The 22,563-nt window shown below is 37.7% G+C and overlaps 1 protein-coding gene across 6 annotated transcripts in view; it reads right to left on the reverse strand.

Moving 5' to 3' along the window:
• nfic (nuclear factor I/C) overlaps nucleotides 1–22,563 on the reverse strand; it is a 111,372-nt gene that overhangs the window by 77,071 nt on the left and 11,738 nt on the right. For all 6 annotated transcript variants that reach the window (XM_059503797.1, XM_059503792.1, XM_059503794.1 and 3 more), the window contains exon 2: nucleotides 7,652–8,183. In XM_059503797.1, the coding sequence (XP_059359780.1) occupies nucleotides 7,652–8,183 (532 nt within the window). The remainder of the gene's footprint in view (nucleotides 1–7,651; nucleotides 8,184–22,563) is intronic.

Here is a 22,563-nt window from a genome sequence, read left to right on the forward strand (position 1 = left end):
GCGCTGTGGATTGTTTCAGAAAGCAGCTATAACACCAGCATTAAACCCTTTTTTAAATAAGTTGACCTCAAAACTCACTTTCAGTCAGCAGCGAGTGTTTGCAATAACTTGATCCGATGTGAATTATAATCAACATACAACGCAGAAATATTTATAAGCAATGCAAAAGACTGTGCACGCTGGGCATTAACATTACCATAGTAAACATGGTAAATATGACCGCTTGAGGAAATCAGATGTCAGCTTCTTATTTTCTATCCCAATCGTGTAATTATTTAGTAACTTATTATCTGTCATAAGCCTCGTCTTGAGGGTTTAGCTCCACGTAGCCTATCATAAAAATATAATACTTTTTTATGTTCGGGAGCTTTTATAAAAATAGACATTCTAGAATGTCTAGAATTCTAAATGTGACGTATAGGCTACTGTGGCTACAAAAAAAACAGAAACAGACTCGACTGAATAAGCAGGCTATTTTCATAAGCGTTAAAAATAAATAAATAAAATAGAAATACATTTATTTCTGTGTGATTAATTTTGAGTCCTGGTAAATTAATTCATTATGATCAATGTTTCACTTATTCTATAGTAAAACATAGATGCTTTTGAATTTGCATATTTACCAAAGCATGCAAACAAACGACCGCTTTTATCATGTTCGTGTGATAGCGCATGTTCCACTGACTTATTTCTTCGTTTTCTGATAACTTCTCTTTGTTGCTGAAATGATGAGGTTGCGTGACGTTGTTTCTGAGAGGCGTGTAAAGGGCGTGTTTTAGTGACGCGCAGCAGAGCTTCAGTCTCGACTGTGGAAACCCTGCGCTATTCTGGCCACGGTGCTACTGGCCGAGGCTATTAGCCCCACCGGCCCATTTTAAGCCCTGGCTTGCACTGGCCCGACAGTGGAAATGCGGCTATTGGCCCAGTTTCTTTTCAAAAAGGTAAACCTTTTTCCCTAAAGGGTCCATAATGATACCTTAAAGGTACATATCATTACCTTACGCATGCATATCAGTACCTAAAATGTACAAAAGTTTACCACCCAAGTGACAGATTTTATTAAAAAAAATTCTGAGCGTGAAGGATATGTCAACTAATGACTGTACACAACTGTACCATGAACTGTAAATGGTACTGAGTAAAGAACACCATTATTAACATGATTTATGAATGGTATATTACTTTTTGATATGAGCTACTGTAAAATGACATCAAATAGGAGCTTCATGCATCAGAGGAAGTGTTTAGCTTTGCAAAGATAACAGTGTCAAAAGCTGATATCATAGAACACATAGAGGAATCAAAGCTCCATTATGTTATGAATATCGACATATTCCAACTCCAAGGATTTCTCCCTTCAGACAAAGAGACTGCATGTCAGACTCTTTTCGGAAGAGTGCTCTCTCTTAGGAAACACTGCTCAGAAAGCAGCCAGAGGATTGGGCTAGCACTTATTTACTGTAAATAGCAGGTCTTTCAATGAAACACTTAAATAAACAGTAAAGCGTGAAAAGAAAGTTCTGTGGGGTTGGAACACTTTGATGTTTCTACATGAGACCCACAAGCTTCAGCCACAAGCGAGCAGGTCTTGTTTTGTGTCAGGAAATCACACCTTTGACTGTCACTCCTAATGTATAATGATATCTTTGCTTTACATAGCGATCCAAAAGGCTGAAAGCACTAGTGAAAACGCTCAATGCTCCGTTTTCATTATCATAAACTTTTTCAGGAAAAAAATCTGTAAATAAAATCTGAATGTTTTATAATTTGGTTTGTACATCTTCTGCTTTATTGACAGCAACACAAGAACTCTACAAAATTAAAAACCTTTTATTATGTTCTTCAGCATAACTATCTGCACAAACAAATATTCCTTATTCATTTAGCATACTTTTTTAAATAGTCTGTTTTTTGTTTTGTCTGATCTATGGACTAACTGTATATTTGACATTAACGGTATCGTTATAAGTAACTTACAACAGTAATTATTACTGACATACCTGTAGAGCACAACAAAAATAAGTTATTTTCTTTAAACTGTTATATGTGCTGCTATGCTTAATAGGTGCTGGCCCTTTAAGAAGATAAGCACGACAAACACCTCCCCCTGTTGGAGGCGACAGCACTGTGAACTTGACCTGAGCTGACCCTCTTTCTCCCACCCCTCCCAAATTTCCGTTGCCAGAGCACTGGAGCACATTCCAGCTCCTCTGTGTTTACTGAACATGTGTGTGTGTGCGTAAGTCCATGTGCACATGTGTGTGTTTGCTGCATCTTTCTGCACCGCTGACTTACAGTCCATTCTCACACGTGAAACAAATCGAAAGAGAATTGATGTGTTTTAGTGCCTCCTCAAAGGACGGGACACTGAGGCCCGGAGAATGAGCCTCGGCCATAGACACCTCCAGTGCCACCAAACAGCCGTGTGCTCCGGTTCGGTCAAACCACCATCTTGTCTGTTTGTTTTGACAAGTGTAATATTTATAGTCCCAGCAAAAGCTTCAGAGACTGGGAGTTATAAAAAAAGATCAGAGGAGGACTGGGGCACCAGCCAGGTCATGTGACCCCTGTTGAAAACCAATATGGCCTGAAATGGAGAGCTAGATAAATCGTATATCTCTAATGAGGCTCGTAGCCTAATCTTTCAGAAATGTAATTAATTTGATCATCTTTCGAGGGAGCCGTTTCACCCCAAGAGACTTGCAATTGAAGCGTCTGCGAAACGAATAGCCTGTTGAATGAGAGAAGGAGGGCAGTAAGAGTAATGGCCACTTGTTTCTCGATCTGGCCTCCATACGGGACCCCTGCCCCACCCCGCTCTTCGCTCCATTAGCAAAGATATCGAAACAGAGCTGAAAGTTTCAGCGCAAACACAGCTGCTGCTGCTGCAGAAACACAGCCAGTCCTGTTCAACTTCCCTGAGATGAAGGGAATTTGAGTATGCCTTGCAAGTGAAAGATGGCCCTGTGCCTTTAAGGGCAAATGCTGACTGTATGCCTCTTTCACTCTCGCCTTTCTTTTGGCCACTCCTCCTTTTCCTTTCCTTGCACTCCCTCTCTTTCTCTCTCTGCGTTGCTTCTGTTAGAAGGAGTGAGGGAGAATGGATGCAGTTCCTTATCGGACTGTTTACAGCAAGGAGTTTGTTGGCTATTAGGCAGGTCAGGTGACATGCGGGCTGCCTGTCTGACCCAGACAACTGAGGGTGAAGGTTGCCTGAGGGGGCGGAGAGACAAAAGGGGTGGAAATAAAAAAGAAGGATCAATTAAGGAAGCAAAAGACAGAGAGAAAAAGGCAGGCTGCAGCTGTGGACTAAAATAATTTTCACATGCTTGGCCAGCATCTACAGGACTTATGCTGATGTGATACTGTTTTACAGCAGATGAATAAACATAAAAGTTGATTTAAATAAAAGATGAAATAAGATAAAGAAGAACATTTTGTGTGGAATAGGTCTATTTCCTCCTCCCAAGTCAGTGGTGGGAGAAACATTTCACATACACTAATGTTCAAAAGTCATAGTAGATTTTTTTTGTAAGAATGTAACACTTTTAATTAGCAAGGATGCATGAAATTGTTCAAAAGTGATAATAGGGACATTTAAATTGTTTCAAAGAACTGATATTTCTAATAAATGCATCAAAGAATCCTGAACAAAATGTATGAAGGCCGCACAACTGTCTTCAAGATTGACAATAACAAGAAATGTTTTATATTAAATCAGCATATTATGATTTCTCAAGGATCATGTGACATTGAAAACTAAAGAAATGGCTGCTGAAAATTCAGCTTTGCATCACAGGACTAAATTACATTTCAAAATCTATTAAAATAGAAAATAGTTATTATAAATAGTGATATATTTTGTAATGTCTCTGTTTTTATTTTTTGATCAATAAATGCAGCCTTGGTGACCAGTGTTTGGAATAACGGCGTTTAAAAGAACGGCGTTAGGTAACGACGTTATTTTTTCAGTAACAGGGTAATCTAACTAATTACTTTTCCCGTCGTTATAACGCCGTTAAAGTTACTGAACGTTAAATGCGGTGCGTTACTCTGCATTGATTTAATATGCAACGCACCCCTGGCTCACACAGCGAGTGAGCAGGTCAGGTGGGTTAATAACGAGATAAGCGATTATGATTGGCTAAGGCAGAGTCATGTGTTTCATGGTAGCCAATCAGAGCCAGTGTTTTTACTCACACGCGCCAGCGGCGCCAAACACACACACAGTCACATAAACGCAACAGCTACACAGAGATTTGCAGCAGCAGAGATGGCGAGTCAGGAGCAATCCGATGAAACGTTGGCATTTTCAAGGTGGAGATATAAGCACTACTTTAAATTCATTGTAGTCAAAGGAAAGAACGTGCATGTAATGTGTGACACACGCATCTACAAAGCTAGTGGCTAAAAACACTTTTCTTACAAAGAGTGCAGGATAAAACTCTTGCTGTCTGTTGACGTGCAATAAATCTCGAAAGTTATGTACGATCACCTGTCTGTTCTACTTATTTCAGCTGACTTGTGAAAACTGCTAAAAAAAAAAAAAAAAAAAAATTCTTTGACATATAGCAACTTTTTTTTTTTTTTTTTTACAGTAATGCAAATAGTTACTTTCCCTGGTAACGAGTTACTTTTATTATAGAGTAATTCAGTTACTAACTCAGTTACTTTTTGGAACAAGTAGTGAGTAACTATAACTAATTACTTTTTTAAAGTAACGTTCCCAACAGTGTTGATGACCATGAGAGACTTCTTTTGAGCAGTAGTTTACTCTGGTCTGGAACGCTGGTGGATTGACACAAACTGTAAAAAGTTTCAAACTGTTTATCAGTGCTGCTCGACCAATCAGATTTGAGGACTAAACTAACTCCTGTTTGCAGAGTTTCCATTTACATGGAATAGTGCATATATTTAAGGTATCACCTGATGCTACATGCATTTTTACAAGTTGTTTGAACTGTAATGTGTGTTGGCAGTGTGTGTACACAACCCCTCAATAATGATAAAAATCCACCCAGTGTTTTTTTTTAAATCTTCTAAATATTTAGCCTATCTCAGATGCCTGTCTTTGTGACGTCACACAGGCAGACCCCTCCCACGAAAGTTTGAATGACAGTAGCGTTTTAGCACAGACTGGACTGGTCTCTTACCTTAGACCCGCCCTGAGTGAGCTGTAATTAGTAAACAGTCTCTCTGAGAGTGGCTCGGAGGAGAGGCGGGGTCAGAAGAGCTCATTAACATTTAAAGGAAAATGCTACAAAACTGCTTGCTCCGAAAATAGCTGTTATTGACACGGTAAAAAATGTGTTTTTTACACTACCACTGAAAAATTTTAACCAAACTATGTTAAAGACTTTTCATTAAGACCCTAAAGAATCATATCAAATGGTGGAAAATGGGCATCCGATGACCTCTTTAAGGTGCATATTAGACTCTTCTGTATATGAAGAGATCTAGAGTGCAGTAGAAAAGAGAATAAACAATTCCTACAACACAGAGATTGGGATTTAACTGAATAAAAGGTTTGGAGCACATAATGCATTACAGACAACAGAGAGATGCCATCGCAACATTCGCACATACACAGAAGACTGAGTCACCCTAACTGCTGCTGTTCTGAACACACGCGCAAACACACACACACACACACACACACACACACACTTCTTCATCCTGTCACATTGACCCCTCAACTGAACTTATAAGCAATTCACATCCTTAATATACGCACACTATGCTGTCACCGAGACTGAGCATCTTAAACTTCTACAGTCATATCTGAATTACTGTGAACGAGTAAACGGTATTACAAAGTTATATTTACATCTTCTGTAGCATGTTGTTAATTACCACAGAAAATATTGTTGAGTCATACTTTGGTTTTTAAAAGCGAACGGAAAAGGCACTTACAGTAATACTTATACACCGGAAGCTCAGTGAGAGCTTGTAGTTAAGTTTAAGAGATTCACAGTTAAAACTTTTGTTGTTTAAGTTACTAAATTGTTTGAATCATAATTCCAGGGTCTGACTACTTTTCTATGTGGATGAACCCAAGGTTACGGTTTATCGGCCGTAATTGTTAAGTCTTGTGGGTGGAGTTTGCTTTATGGACAATTACATCACATTCTTTCCATGTTGCTTACTGGTAACCTCACGCTAGAAAATGCGCATTTTAAATGTTTATTGAGGCTGAAGTGTATACAGTAACTTAATTTTTGCTTGTTTTTACAAACTAAAGGATGAGTCAAAATTATGTTTACTTGTAGCCTAAATTTAAATGTATAATTTATTCCTGTTATTGCAAAGCTGAGTTTCCATTACTCTTCTTCTTCAGTGACACATGATTCTTCAGAAACCATTCTAAAATGCTGATTCTGTGCTGAAGAAATATTTCTTCTTACTATGAATGTTAAAAACAGCTGTGCTGCTTAATATTTTTGTGAAAACCAAGAAACATTTATTTTCAGGATTCTTTGATGTATATAAATAACAGCATTTATTTTAAATATATATTTTTTTGGAACATTAAAGATGGACATTGTATACTGTAACTTCGATCAATTTAATACATCCTTGTGAAATAAAAAAGGCCAAAGTAAAGTTAATTATAGAGATGCAAACAGGTAAGGGGAAAAAGGGGAAAACATTCTGCAGATCGGGGGCATGCTACACACTGATTTTTAAGATATTTGCTTCACATGCTCATTTGTAGTTAATTTAAGGTATTTTTTTATATATTTTTATTTTTTAAATATAAAAAATAAATACATTTAACACCTTGTGCAATGCAGGGTCATTTACTTCAAATCGAATTGCCTGCGATAATGAACGCAATATTGCCTAAGCCTGTCAGTGATCCATGGCTCTGTGTATTAAATGCCGCTCCATCTGAAAGCAGGTGATGGAGATTTACCCGACGAGATTAATTGAACAGTCCTACCTTGTAAGACCCCCCTCAAAAAAGTGAGTTGTCACTGAAAGGTAAGAAGTTTGCATCTATGTAATTAATTAATTTGTGATCTTCAAATGCCTGCAAAATGATTATGGTGTCAACTTTATCAGAAACTAAAGCATAATGTTCAAGAATGATAAATGCAGGGTTAAATTGTACATCAGCCCGAATGTATCCCAACAACCTTCATAGTTCCATTTATACGACAAACATCCAGTAAATTGAAACACATCTACCCACCTGTCAGTGCAGACCCACTTATTTTAAATGATTCACAGTGCTGGCTCCGCTTATGTCTTAAACTCTTTCTTCCTGTCTCTTTGGTTAAAACCAACTACAAGTCGGTGATTTTGACAGCACAGCTCTGGTTTTAAAAATGTTGACTAGTGCGGTGCCTCACGATGCATTCTGAGGCCTACAAGCAAAAGCTGCACACGAAATTTGGCGCCCCTGGTATCAGCACAGGATGATGAGTCAACAGCTTTCTCAGAAGAACAAGCCAGAGCATCTTTCTGTGATATACGCCACACACCAAACAGCCTCTCCACAAGCCTAAACTTCTCTGTAACTTGGAAAAACACGACTTCCCAGTACTGCCGTTACGGTTCAGCAACAGCGTAGTTCCGAGAATCATCCGCTCCCTCCGTACTGAACGGACGAGTATGCGTTAACATGTTAGCAGTCGTGCAAACTCACCTCTCTCCTGCACAAAGTAGGCGAGGTAGAGGTCCAGCTCTTTGACGGACACAGTGATGTGATGAGGCTGGACACAGAGAATGGGATTGGAGCACTGGCCGCCTTTGACCAGCCGCTCCCCATCCGTGCTCTCCAGCGGGATGCCTTTGAACAGAATCACCATCACCAGGTCCAGACGCCAGACTTTATCTGCCTGCCGCAGACAATCGATGCGCCTAATCTTCCCCTTCTGGTCAGGGTTCGAGAGGACACAACTTGGAGGCTTCTTCCCCGTGATGGACAGCACAAAGTCCTCCCGACACTCAGGCCGGATGTCTTTGCGGAGCTTGGCGAGGAGGCGCGATGCCCACTTCTGTTTGACCTCTGGCTTCTCGCCCAAGAGCTCATCCTTGACGGCACGCTCTTCGTCCTTGGTCATCCGCTTCTCATGCTTTTTGAAATACTTGCGCTTACGGGCCTGCAGGTTGAACCAGGTGTAGGCGAAGGCACGCACGTGCGGCAGCAGCGCCTCGATGAACGGATGAAATTCATCCTGGGAAAGAAGAGGGAAAATGGGACGTTATTCATGCGTTTACTCAAAATCTATTTCTGACAACAAAAGCCACATGTGCAGTTCAATTCAAGCACAAAGGGGAAATGAATCATCCTGGCTCTTTTCTCTATTGACGCATTTATTGAAAAGCGTTTTTTCCCTATTCATTGTTGTTTACCAAAAGAGAAAACGTAAATTCCAGATAATTTTTTTTATATATATAAAAAAAAAAAAAAAAAAAACTCTCGATGATATTGAAACAGATTTCACAGTTAATTGTGTACAGGGTTTTCTACTGCACCCACAATCCTCCATTGTTTCCATCTTTCACCGAAGCCCCATGTGCAGTCATCATTTATCCAATTATGTTTTGTTGACTATTTTCACTTTCAGTGGTAAGTTTTCAACAACAACAACACACACAGATGTACCTCCCAGGCACGTTGCGAACCGCAGTCCCTTAACCGTTTAGTGCGGCATTCATTTGGTCTGACTAATTACTTCCATATTTGACCATTTCTAAAAGCCTAAACTAGCACCAGACCGTGCTATAAATGTTACTAAAACCCCAACCGAACATTAAACATGCGCATCTATCAATTATCATTAACAAGACTCGAAGCTCTGCGTGCACCACCGTGGCCATTTGTGCGTGTGTGTGCATAAAACAGTCATAATGAGAGCGCTGCTTTACAGTTCTGTGATAATCATCAGCCAAAAAAATCCCCACATGAGAATGAACTTATGTTCAATAGAAGGGTTTTGTGCTTATGGCAAAGTAATGAAACTCAGGCTCAAGCTGAATGATGTCAGCTGTGGCATCAATATAGCATGACATCGTTACCAGCGTGTCACTTTTGCTTAGGCATACTGCAACCACAGAGAGAGAGAAAGAGAAAGAAATGGCCAAGGGCTGCTTGGCCACAGTAATTCAAACAGAGAGAAATAAGGAAAAAAAGAAAGAAAAAACACAGTGCTCCCCGGTCTGGTTGCGCTGCGAGCAGTGAGCATGTTTTAAAGGAACATAATGAGACGTGACTTCGGCATGCTGTGGATCTCATGCGATAAGCCAGTTCTGCAGCTCACGGCAGTGAAAGCTCTTAAACTCTCACAGCTGCTCCACAGAAACCATCTCCTGAAACACCAGAAACGTTACTGTCTTCTAACCTAAAACAAGCCTCTCTAGACAGCTTAACACCTTCCTCAAAACACTACCCTCAAGACCACAAATGGTGTGTTGAGAGCCAAAATTGAGCCTTAGGTGAAAAACAATGCAGAATGCAAACATTAAATGCAACTAATCGTGCAGTGTTGAAAGAAATCCATCTGAACAACTCTGCGCAAGAAATACAAGAGCCAGCACTATATTACCATATCATTTACTTTGCCAGTGCATTGGTGTTGATGAAAAGAACAGAAATTTAAAAAAGGTCCCAAACATACCTGAATCCATTAACAAATGATGCTTTGAACCAAATTCGGTTGCTTTAGTGCAATAGTTTGATAGCACAGCTTTTTTTAAGCATTAAAATGCAGAAACCATATTTGTGTTTGCACTTTTTCTGACATGGGATACACAAAAACTGCCCTGTCCTTGTGCTGCTTCAGAGCTTTATTAAAAAGATTATAAAACCTCCTATAAGAGTGAAAGTTCTCGCTGAAATGTCCTGAAAAAGAAAACCAGATTTAACCTATTTTTTTAACCCAATAGCAACAGCAGAACATAATATGTTTTTATTTCCAGCTATTTAAACCTTTATACTGGGAGAAGCTGAACGCAGACACAGTGCAGTAATTGGGAAGTTGAGAGACTCGCTGTACACACACTCACATCTGTAATCAGTCGACTCTGACAGAACTGATACAGTTACGGAGTAAACTTTCCAAAGATTTACAGAAAAACCAAAAAGAAAGAAAAAAGAATGAATATGAAAAATTGAGGCTGACAAAAAACAGAAAACCAAGCTGCACAAACAAACACAAGATATGATGTCCAAAAAAACTGCTAAACCCTCATCAGGTTCAACTGCATGTGTTTAGAAAATGATACGGTTGCTTTATTTAGCTATGTTAATGTCCAAAATAGCTTGCCCCAAAATAGTTTCCCGAACTAAATTTGGGTTCATTGAACAAATATTCCAATGGACATTCTGGCTTGAGAACTTAGAAGAGTCTGGACACAATTTTCACCCAATGACAGCACAAATTTCCAGGAAGGAAATGCCAGGTGGAAATAGTGATTTCAGCAATAGAGGGAGATTAGAGACGAGCCCGTTTCCCTGCAGACATGTGTGGATGTTATTTCTTCTCTTTAGAGCTCCTTTCACTCCTTTAGCATCAGCACTAACAAATACACCAATCACTCTGGCAAAGATAAACATTTGTTGGGCATTTTCTCCTTTCCACGGCCTTGGAAAAAGCTCAGAGGCAGATCAAATGAGGCCCAAACCAGGCAAAGACACTCAAAACTGGGCAACTGTGTAATTTCTGCATCACTAGTGGTATACGTTTTTTAAACAGGTTTCCTGAACATGGCCAAAATCATATATCACATTATGAGCTGGTAGAATCATGCACGAGTCATGGATCTGGAGAACTCTGCAATGTAATTCAACGCAATGCAATAAAATGCAATGCAATTAAATGAAAATGAAAAGTTAAATATATAAATAAATAACAAAAATGTGCACCAAAACTGCAGAAAATGAAGACGCACACCAAAAGATATAATTAAGTGTAGGATCAGTATAAAAACATCTTTGCATTGTGCAAGAAACAAATTAAACAATTTAATAAAACAATTTAAAAACTAAATTCTGATTGAAGTGGTCACAAAGTAACACAACACATAAACATCAGTTTAATAGTTCTATAAATATTTTTTTAAGTTTTAAATATAAATAATTGTAATAATAATTTTCAAATAACAAGCCACAACACAGCAACCTCTTAATAACAAGTTGTTCTTTGTCTTTTTTGGGACACCTAGTAAATTTGTAAATTCAAATGGTCCGGCCTATTAACACATCTACTGCAATATAAACACTAGAGCAAAAATTCTCCTGGCTGACACACATTGCAAACTATATACACCATCATACCTCCAAGCCCTATATGACAATGTACGGAAAAGGAACTTGAACTTGTGTCACCCACATAAGCACCCCAAACTCAACGTGTCAGATGGCATTAGGCCACAGCTCCAACTTAGCAATATATATATTTTAAACCTTGTGCCTTACTGTTACAGTATTTACAACACCAACATGAAGAAGATCAGTGGAGAACTGAGAAGCATATTGCATTTCTCTCTTTCCATCTTGCTCTCTCTCTCCTGCCTACTCGGTCTTTTTCCATATTAGGCCTGGACGCGCTCCAACGGAATGCTCTGTTTTTACTACAATCAGTCTGAGAAGAGCATTTTGACTGCATTTCATGTGCACATTAAGGATGAGAATGTTATTGATAAACATGGCTGATGAATGGCTTCATTATGGCAGATGAACTGAGCATCTTTGATCTGACAGAGGCCGATGGCAGGGCGGCTGTGATAGCATGAGGGAAAACTGTGACCACTGGACTGTCCTGAAAAAGCCAGGCCTACCAGCTCTGCTGCTCTCGCTCTGTCTGCCGCACACGCATACACACACACAGCTGTATTTATGCAGTAATTGAATCATTTTGTTATTGCGGAGCTCAGGGAAATGTGTTTTTATTCCTGTCCGTTGCTCAGATACCATCTTTATTATGTCTTAAACAGAGAGTGTGACTTTTTTTTTGCGCAAATCTTTTTCCAAGTAGAGACCGAGAAAGAGAAAGAGAGCGGGAATGAAGGAGGGAGGGAGCAGTCAAAAAGATGACAAAATAGGGGTGTTGCAGTCACACACACCCACACACACAAAGTATTGCTATGGTCACTCCGCATGTCATAAGCATGTGTCCAGGGGCTGAGCTTTTCCCAGACAGTTTCCCCAAAATTGATTGCAAGATTGTTTCCGATGCTGAAGAATTAGAAGATTTTCAAAAGACTTGTCAATAATAAAATCAATAACAATAACTGCAGGCTTTTAAAACTACTATTTTAGTAAAACCATACGGAGTGATCAAATAATAACCCAGCTGTTTTCATACTTCTCTATGATTCACCTTTTACCTCGTGTAGAACGTAGTGTGCCAAGGGAAAGAAAATGCCAGTGAGCCTTGATTTTTTGTAATACTGCAATTTACACAGAATGCCCTCTGAGCATTAACAGCAGACACCCCCTCCCCCCATTTCTGGGTGAACAATCCCTTTAATAAAGGTCAAAGTAATTGCATGTATAATGATATAAAAATATAAAATGTTTCAAATGATTCAAATAGTTTCCCACTAAAACTGCTAAACGTTTTATGTCCAGTAACCAAATTTATTTTTAGGACTCTATTAGTCCACATTGTTAACATAGTGCTGAAAAAAAAAAGCTAAAATATAAATATACAACATTTCAACAAAGCACCGTGTGCTTTAAAGACTTTGCAATTTAACCAAGACAGCAAGTTACATCTCAATAGTCCTTTGTGTGTCTTCCTTTCTAAACCCTACTGGATGCATCGGAGAGCTTATCAAAGACAGAACACTGCAGTAGGTTATTCCTCGGTGCCCAGCGGGCTGATGGGAGATGAGGTTCTGAATGCTGAGTGGATCAAAGTGGATGTTCTGTGACTCACACGGCATCTTTCTTTTCCTCCCTCACTCTCTTTTCTGCACAAGCGCTGAGTCAGCCCTCAGCCATGCAGCATCATAATGGAGGGAGGGGAATGCTGGGTAACCAACCTCTCTCAAGAGGAAAGGTAGTGTGGACAATGTGCTGCAGTGGTATTTGGGTTACGCTGTTTGCTCTATTTAATGTGACATTTTAATTTCTATTAGGGCTGTTAATTTAGAGCAAATAATAAAAAATGTGACATAGCAAGATATGGCAAGAGATTCCATTCTGCATGTAACATAAAAAAAAGTTCAAATTAAATTTAAGAACACTTCCTGCATGAATGACCGACATATAGTATTATACACCAATTAGACAATTAACATAATAAACTTGATATCTAAATACACTTTCCTTATACATTCAAGTAAAATGTCATTTAAAATCTTGTCAAAATAACTAAATAAAATCTTAAATAAAATGTCATCTAATATCTCCTTGTCAAAATTAATAAAATATAAAATTAAATGTAATTAAAATCTTATTGTCAAAGTAATAAAATAAAACCCATCTACCTAAATACTTACCTTTAATCGCATTTATGAAGAGCTCAACTGCTGAAAACAAAAGATCTTTTGATAACATGGGGCAAAAAGATGGTGGGAAGTTTCATTTAATAAGCACAAAGGACAAAGAGGAAAAACATGAATGTATCTCTTCATACTCTAAAACATACTTTTAAAGATGCATGTGACTTCCTATCATTGAATGAAGTCACAGGGTTCATGTTCCCATGATGGTTAAAAGCACCTGTTCCATTAGCATTTGAAATGCCATGAACCTCTCATTGATGATACAAGGAGAGGGTTTGTTTCCTTTAGGATTTGAAACAAAGATGGAAGAGGATAATTATGCACGATTCAATCTATGCAACAATTAGTGCCTCACAACCACTAGATCTTCATGTCTTTGTGATTTCCAGGGCCGGTTCCTCATGTGTCTGCTAGAACTAAGGGAAGTGGGGGAAGGAAGAATGTGAGTCTTCAATTAAAATCATTGTTTAAAACATGGGAAAATGTCATCTCTAAAGTAAAAGTGCCTAGTGATGTCTTTTCTATCCAGTAAGCAACCTGACTAACTTCAAACAACCTCCATTGCCCTGATTTGAGCAGAGATTAGGGCTCATGAAACACGAAAGTATAACTGTGTGTGCAAAGAATTCAGTCGTATGGTATTTTCCACTCGGCAGTTGCTTGGTTCATTTGCAGAAGGGGTTGCCAGTTGTGAAAATGTCCCCAAGCTTCCTGGTTTCTAAATGACTGAGGACAAAGAAAATGAACAAAGAACAGACACCTTGCACCTTACCCACGCAAACACAAACTACAAACTGCGCAAAAGGTCAACTATTTTCTCTGAAATTAAAGAGAAATCTCTCTGTAGTTGTCCTTTTTTGGCCTTATTTATAATACGTGAGCAAAATGAATTTCTATGTAGGCTAAATCATTCAGAAAACCATTCTTATGTAAATTGCTTCAGTTGATTTATGTAAGAAAGATTTTACTATTATTTACACATTTCAGCTTGTGTTGCATGCATGAGGCCAAATGTATTTTCCACCTATTTTAATTCTATAATTCTATAATTCTATATTTTAATCTGTAATTCAGTTAACATAAAATCAGAACTGACTGCACATTCTTATCACATGAACAATTCATCTGTGCATGTTATAAAAAAAAAATCTAAATGTAATGACTTGCTCTTTCTCTTCCTTTTTGCATTGAAATCACTAGATAATGTTGACCAACAGACTAATAGCTATTTAGAGACTGCTCCATTCCGGTATGTAACATCCAATCAATTCCCATTGGAAAAAAAATTGAGTTCTGCTCTACATTTCATCTTGTTGAATATCCTGTTTCACTCAGAAATGCATGTCACATTACAAAATGGGTTGCAAATGACAAATAACAAGACACAGGCAGATTGTTTGATCAAACTCTACTTTTATGGTTTATTTTCTTTGAATACATATGTTTCAAGTTTTTACTGAGATAAATATATTCCAATTTCACAATCTATTGCTTAGCAAAGAAGCATGTGGTTAGTCTTTCCTTGTTAAAATATTACATAAAACATCATCTGCAATGCTTTTAGCTTTTGTAATGTAACATAAGCCTATTTCCAAGTAAAACAGAACATTTAGTGAAATACAGTATAAACTAGGATGTGATTTGACTGGATCATGAAAAGTGGCTATGTTATTATTAGCTACAATTTTTCACCACTTATGCAGCCCTGATTATTGCCATCTGTAAAAGTAATTTCAGAGGCAGAGAAAAATGATTATGAATATTATAAAAACAATGCTTTTTTGTTCGGAATAACACCAAGTGATTAATTATGCACAATAAGACACAATTATAGTGAACAGGATACGTCTGATCGATGACTTGGTCATCAATCACTATTGTTGAAACGTTGTTGTTAAATATCCCCTTCAAACAAATGTGCCAGCAGTTATTAATAATCCACTTTGTCTTCCTGTCCACTGCAGTTTGGTGAAAACTGTTCATTCCCTCGCTCCACCCATTCACACTTTTAGAGGAAGGGGCAGCTACAGCTTCATCGTCTTAGCATACATGCTGACCGCAGAACCACAAATACAAACAGCCCAGTGACTCCAAGCACAAACACTCCCTAACAAACACACAGGCCGCAGTCTGTTCTAATGCTGTTCGATCATTAGGGACTGCTAGAAAAGGCTGGGGCATAACCAAGCTCCTGGGAAACAACTGTGCCTTCACAGAATTGATTTGTGCAGTGAATCACAAAGCCACACAAATCTTGAGTGTCAGTGCATCTTGCACTCCACCATTTTCACTCTCTGTGTCGTTCTCCTTTTTTTCTTATCAGTTTTCCAGCCATTTTTTACAACTCATTTTACTTCTGGCAAACAGGATTTTCATTCAGAAAAAATGTAAGGCAGGACTTGGTTTTATCCAAGGGTTTTTTGAGGAAACGATTTCAACCTTAATACCGTCTCAATGTATCACAATCGTTTTTAAACTATTTTCATTTTGGTCATTTAGTATCAAATCAACCAAATGTAAAAAAAAAAAAATTCCCTGGCTCAAATATTTGAATTTCACTGAAGAAAAATCATCAAATTAAAAAAAATGTAGGGTAATGATTTACATCTATATTTTTTAACTTGAGCCAATGAAAAATAAATAACTTGCCCTTAGGGCAACAAATATTTAACCAACAGTCTGCTTGACCATCATTCGAAAGTTTGAGTTTTTTTTTTTTAGTTGCTTCCTTTTTTAAGAAATATTACAAAAATAGCATGCACTGATTAAGTGTGCACAATAAAAAAAACTGTATTACATAACTGTATTTCACACTGACTTTAAGGTTTGGAGGTTTATTAAACATGTTTTACAGCCTAGCTCTCCGGAAGTCCTATTAGCCTAGTGTCTCAGACAGATTGAGCAGCGATTCCAGCATCGAGAGTTTTCCAGACTCATAGGGTAAATTAGAGCAGCAAGCTGTCTGGAAAATGCAATGCACCCACTCCACTTGAGCTATGACCATTGCATGCCAGAACAATAGGCATCCATTATAGAGGATTAGAAAGGATCGCTGGGTCACCCAAACTACAAACCCAATCTTTGCATGAATCTGAATGTCTCTCACTCTCTTTCTCTCTCCTTCAGCAGACAGGCCCCAGCTGACCCCTGATACAAGCTTAAGCTTGGCTCATGCCTTCCTTCACTTTCAATAGCCAGGTTACAAAGGTCATGACCCCAGGATTATCTAGTTAGACATACATGAAAACATCTACATGCATTTGCTTGCCAAATCTACTACCAACATCCAACATGCATCTGGTGTTTTAGATTAAACTGATTTGATTGCTAAGAAATAATCAGAGTTCAGTGTCCTGGGATTATCTTATCTTAAGAATGTATTGTGCCAACTGATAGTGCCTTTGTTTTAGTTTTTTTTTTGCATTTGCTGTCTGCTTTGATTCACTAGTGGCTAATTCACTGAAGGATTTATGCAAATCAGGCAACGCCACCAAAATCTGAAGCATCACTGCACAACTGTGGTCCAGATTCCTGAATCAGCTCTTTAAAATGCCATACGTATGCTCATCTACACAATAAGTGCTGCCATGATCAATAGAAATTTTACTAATTTTACTAATATAAAGTGAAATTTTTTTGTTTTCCAATGAGGCAACAGAAAGACAATAAATGCATCATTTACATATTTGTACAATTTACCTAAATTACATTTCCATATTAAATTTTTTGTTTGACACTTTTTAACCAAAGTAACACACTTTCAAGGTATATATTTTACTGTTTGTATGTTCTCTGGGAATCAAACTCAGGGCCTTGGCATTGTAAGCAACACATTTGAATAGAGTAAACAGGATGCAGAACTTGAATTTGAATTGAAAGTATATATATATATATATATATATATATATACAGTGCCATGAAAATGTATTTGCTCCCTTTCTGTTTTTTTTTTTTTTTTGCATTTTTTTCACACATAAATAATTCAGATCATCAATCAATGTTAATATTACACAAAGATAAGCTAAGTAAATACAAAATGCAGTTTTTAAGTAATGATTTTATTTATTAAGGGAAAAAAGCTGTCCAAACCTGCCTGGCCCTGTGTGAAAAAGTAATTGCCCCCAAAACTAGTTGTGCCATCCCAGTGTCTTTCTTTCAACATCTGCAATCTAACTTTTGCGATAACTGGCAATGAGTCTTTCACATCGTTGTGGAGGAATTTTGGCCCACTCTTCTTTGCAGGATTGTTTAAATTCAGCCACATTTGGAGGGTTTCCGAGCATGAATGGACTGTTTAAGGCACTGGTTCTCAATTCCAGTCCTCGTGTCCCCCTGCTCTGCACATTTTGTATGTTTCTCTTACGGCTTCAGACGTTGGTTCTTTTAGAACATTAACTGCCCTAGAAAAGTGAACATCACAGGGCATTCTGCCATGATTCCAGTTCGAAGCAAACAAATATGTCCCATTCAAAGTGCATTGAAGTATGCAAGACATTAATTTAAATTGTATTTATTTACCGAGGTATATAAAAAGTTCAGCTTTTGTCTCATCAGTCTACAGAATATTAGTGGATAATGGCTCTGACCGCGGTTCACTGGTGTCCCAAAGCCTTAGAAATGGTTTTATAATCCTTTCCAAACTGATACAGAAACATTTTTTTTCTCATCTCTTCTTGAATTTATTTAGATCGCTGCATGACGTGTTGCTCTTTAAGCATGCTTCACTTCGTCAGACAGGTTCTATTTAAGTGATTTCTTGATTGGCAGTAATCAGGCCTGGGTCTGGCTAATGAAATTTAACTCAGCTTTCTAAAATAATGTGGTTAATCACAGTTCTTTAATGATTTAACAGGAGGGGGCAATACATTTTTCACATAGGGCCAGGTAGGTTTGGACAGCTTTTTCCCTTAATAAATGAAATAACTATTTAAAAACTGCATTTTGTATTTACTTGCATTATCTTTGTGTAATATTAAAATTAGTTTGAGGATCTGAATCTTTGAATTGTGACAAATATGCCAAAGAAAAAAAAAACGGGAAGGGGGCAAAAACCTTTTCAAGGCACTGTATAGATATATATCTATATATATCCACATTCCTTAATTCAAATTCAAATTTCTATTCGATTTCCAAATTAAAATTTCAACTTCTGAATTCAAAAGAAGCCAATTCTGATAATTCAGATTTTTTTGCCCATTGGTCTTGTTAAATGGGATTGTGAGTGGTTATTAAATTAGACCCAGGTTTTTATTTTGAAATGCTGCATATAAGGAGAAAATAGAGATGTGGTGAAAACTAATGAAAGACAGAGTTTTAACAGGGGTATTTGTTAAAAACATGGGGCCTGGGACAAACATTTTATGCGTGATCCTCTTGCCCACTAGAGAGGACCTCAGATGACCTGGACACAACATGGAACAGGTGCCGGGGCAATGCCCGCAGTTGAACCATGAAGATGACGACAGTGGATTCTACCATGTGATGTCTGCAAACAATGACACAGTTACCTCCGGTTACCTCAGATTATTACCCTTCTTTCCCTCACACCCACAGGTACACACAGCGCACTTAGGCCTCTATATCTCTACAAACAGCCAAGCCACAACTCTCAGTTCAAGTGCATTACTACTGAACTGGATGAACACCTTCAGGTTGATAGCAGTGATCTTGTAAAGCCGAGGCATGGTACTCAGTGACTGGCATGCAACCGTAATCCCACAGTTTAAATACAAAGGAGAATGAGTGCATTTTGATACTATGATCCAGCTGATTTGCTCATTTGATCTTCACACACATTCATTTAAATACAGAAAGCTTTCTTCAATTCTGTAATGTTGAAAATTATGGACAGTGGGTTTGTTTTAAAAAAAAAAACAGGTATGCACAATGTATCTGTACCATATTGTTTATTTACTAAATATTTACTTATATTCATTTCTGCCTATTTTTACAGATTACCTTTGTCATTATTAACATTAATAACAAAAACAGAACATTTTTATAACACTGTTAAATGTAATGTAATCAGTAGCAAATCTTTAAATTAATATGTATATATAAAAAAAGATTGTATTTGCCATTGACTGGTTATAAGCCATAAAATGAAAATAATTATTGGTGTATCATTGTTAGCACGTACATTTTTTGTTTTTCCATCTTATGGGAAGATGCAAATTTCCAACATAGTACATAGTAGCAAAATCATTACAATGGAAAAGAAATCTACTCTTTCTCCATTAATATTATAGCAGACTCCAACTGTCTGAATAAATTCTGTTCAACTGATTGCCTTCATAATGTTAAAGGTATCTGTTTTACATTTGAGTTTCTATTCTACAAGACGTCATGTGGATTCAAGAATAATGAAAAATAGCACAGTATTTCAATTCAGTGAAAAATATGCTGCGGTTAAGATTGATTTTATTATTTTCCATACTTATATTGCTACTCAAGGGGAATTATTCTGAAAAAGATTGGACAACTGTACAGCATGTACACTGCAACCTCAAATAAGATAAAATATTCACCTTTCAAACAAGAGCCAGATCTATAGGCAGACATGATTTTACTTTTTCCAACCATAAAACAACAGAACAAAAAAGATCATCAGATATTAATTATGGATGAGTGTAAGACAATCAAATATGATCACATGTAGATAAGAGAAACTCAAATGCTTCAGAGCAGGGCCATGTGCAGCAATACAAAGGCCTTTTTAAATATAAAACAAAAGATTTGAAAGTAAAAAAATGTGTTTGCCAATTTACCCATTAACCATTTGTTATGCCTCTATTATCATACATCAAACAAGCTTTTGCTCTAAAATAAGTCAAGTAAAGTTGTGTGTATTTGGATAGTTTTAAACTGGATTAAAATAAATTATCCACAAATAATGGAAAAGCGGGCACTTACAATAGTGACATATGGTTCCCAGAGGGGATACACGTGGTATTATTTTGCCATTTTCCAAAACTTTATATAAACATTGAGAAGGGCATATCATGGATAAATCTATGTGCCAGCCCTTATTACCAAATAAACATACAGAACATCATTAAAATACTTTTGCAGTCTTCAAAAAGCGATTGCGTAATTAAATCAATTATTTAACAACAAAGGCACTTTGCAGTGCCACACATCCTTCCATTTGCCCATTCAAGTATAATATATCTTAATTTTTTTGCACTTTACATAAATCATTGCTATGGGACATTCTGTAAAAGCTTGTCTAAATGAACAACAGTAACAAAAAGAGGCGGAGCTTAGTGAGTTCAATTGCACAAATGGGACACACCCCAAAGGTCACTAAAAATGGAAAAAGCCACCAAAGTAAAGGGAAACAGGTGATTTGACTTTACTAAATCAGAGTAGTTAATTAGGAAATTACCTCTTTGACAGAGGTGGGGTAGGCTGTGATGCGGCCTTCGGTCGGTCTGCAGGGTCTTGGACGCTGCCTGACCAAAACAGAGCAGGACTCGTTGTCTGTCTCTCTGTGGGTTTAATTACATTAGCCCTGTAATTGAATTTAGCTGAGGCTTCGGCTCGCTCTCTGACAGCACGGTTCTAATCCTGGAGGATCCTGGGAAAACGAACTCGGTTTTCCCTCACCCTCTGAATCTAGAAATCTTTTGGTCTCAGTGTGCCATGGGAGCAGACCAGATCTGAATATCCCAAATCAAATTAAATCAACTTCCAAGCAGTATGAATAATTTAACGGCTCAAAAAAGGGGCAATTACAGATCATTTCAATTATATAAGAGTGAGAACTAACTTTAATTCAGCCTAGTTGGCTCCTCTGGTAGGGGTGAATGGGTTAAACGTTTGTGTTTTTACTCCATGTCCTTACAAAGAAAATCCATTTAATAATCCGACTTGATTTGTCTCATAGACCACGGGCTCAAACTTGGCTTTCAATCTGACTCTTAAGACCATTAATTGTTCTTGTATCTCTTCCAATTAATCCAGATTCCTGTATGCCAGCTAAGATCCATCTTTGTTGTCACTTTGCCTTCTTGCAGAAGAGCCCAAAGCATCACTGAAATTGCCACTCTCACTCACAAAGAAATATTACAGTTTCAGCTCCAGTTTGCATAAGAAGTGCCATTATCAAATACAGCAGTTACAACAAATAAAAAATGTCTTTTATGAAGGCTCTATTCAGTGCCATTAAAATGTGGCCATGTCACAATACAGTCCAATATTTTTTTCCACTTTAAAAGCTCCACAAATGGACAAAATTATGGATAATTTGCTTGAAAAAGGCAGTGTGACCTGGTTACGCCATTACATCACCGCGGACAACTTCATGATAGTTGAACACAGTGTTCTGATTACATTTGACAAAGTATGTTTACAAACTGATATTTTGGGAAAAATATTATTAAGCAGTTTGGTGATTTGGGAAATAATAAAGACTAACATGTAATTTTTCCAAAGACAAAAATGCACCAATAGGAAGAATTGTCAAAAGAAGATTTTCACTTTTTTATTTGCTCTTCAGTTTAAACATTCCACACAAAGTGTGTAGAACCAAGTCAATATTTCACCTTAAATTCGACATGATATTTGACAGAAACCAGTACTATGCAGATGAATTCTGAAAGACATGAACTCTGAAAGAGGTGAGATGTCCTCAAAGCTACTGATTTTGAGAGTCATCAGTTGTCTCTAAAGAGCAAGGCGAGAATAATTTCGGAAACTCTTTGACCTGGGCTCTGAGAGTGCTTGAACTCTTGAAGTCAGTCTTCCCCCGGCAGCAAAGAGTGAGAGGAAGCCAAAACCTGCCTGACCCTTTTTCGGACCTTGCAGAGAAAAAAATAAAATAACATTTTAGAGTGCTCTCTCCTCTATTCTCTGTACGCGTATCTCACTAACACTTGCTTTCTTTCTCCCTTGCTCTCCTCACGGTTACATTCAATTACATAACCAGCTAGGCTGCTAATCTCCATAATCCGAGTCATGCCACAACAGGGCCACGTACAGAGCTCAAGAACAAAGCCTGCACTAAAAACGCTCTCATCTTCCTCTGCGAGAGGCGAGTAGTGGTGAACAAAGCTTTTTTAGAAGCTGTATTAAATGTCATTTCCACACTCAGACAAGGCA

Source organism: Carassius carassius, chromosome 21 (genome assembly GCF_963082965.1).
Source record: "Carassius carassius chromosome 21, fCarCar2.1, whole genome shotgun sequence".
NCBI classification, from domain to species: Eukaryota; Metazoa; Chordata; class Actinopteri; order Cypriniformes; family Cyprinidae; genus Carassius; species Carassius carassius.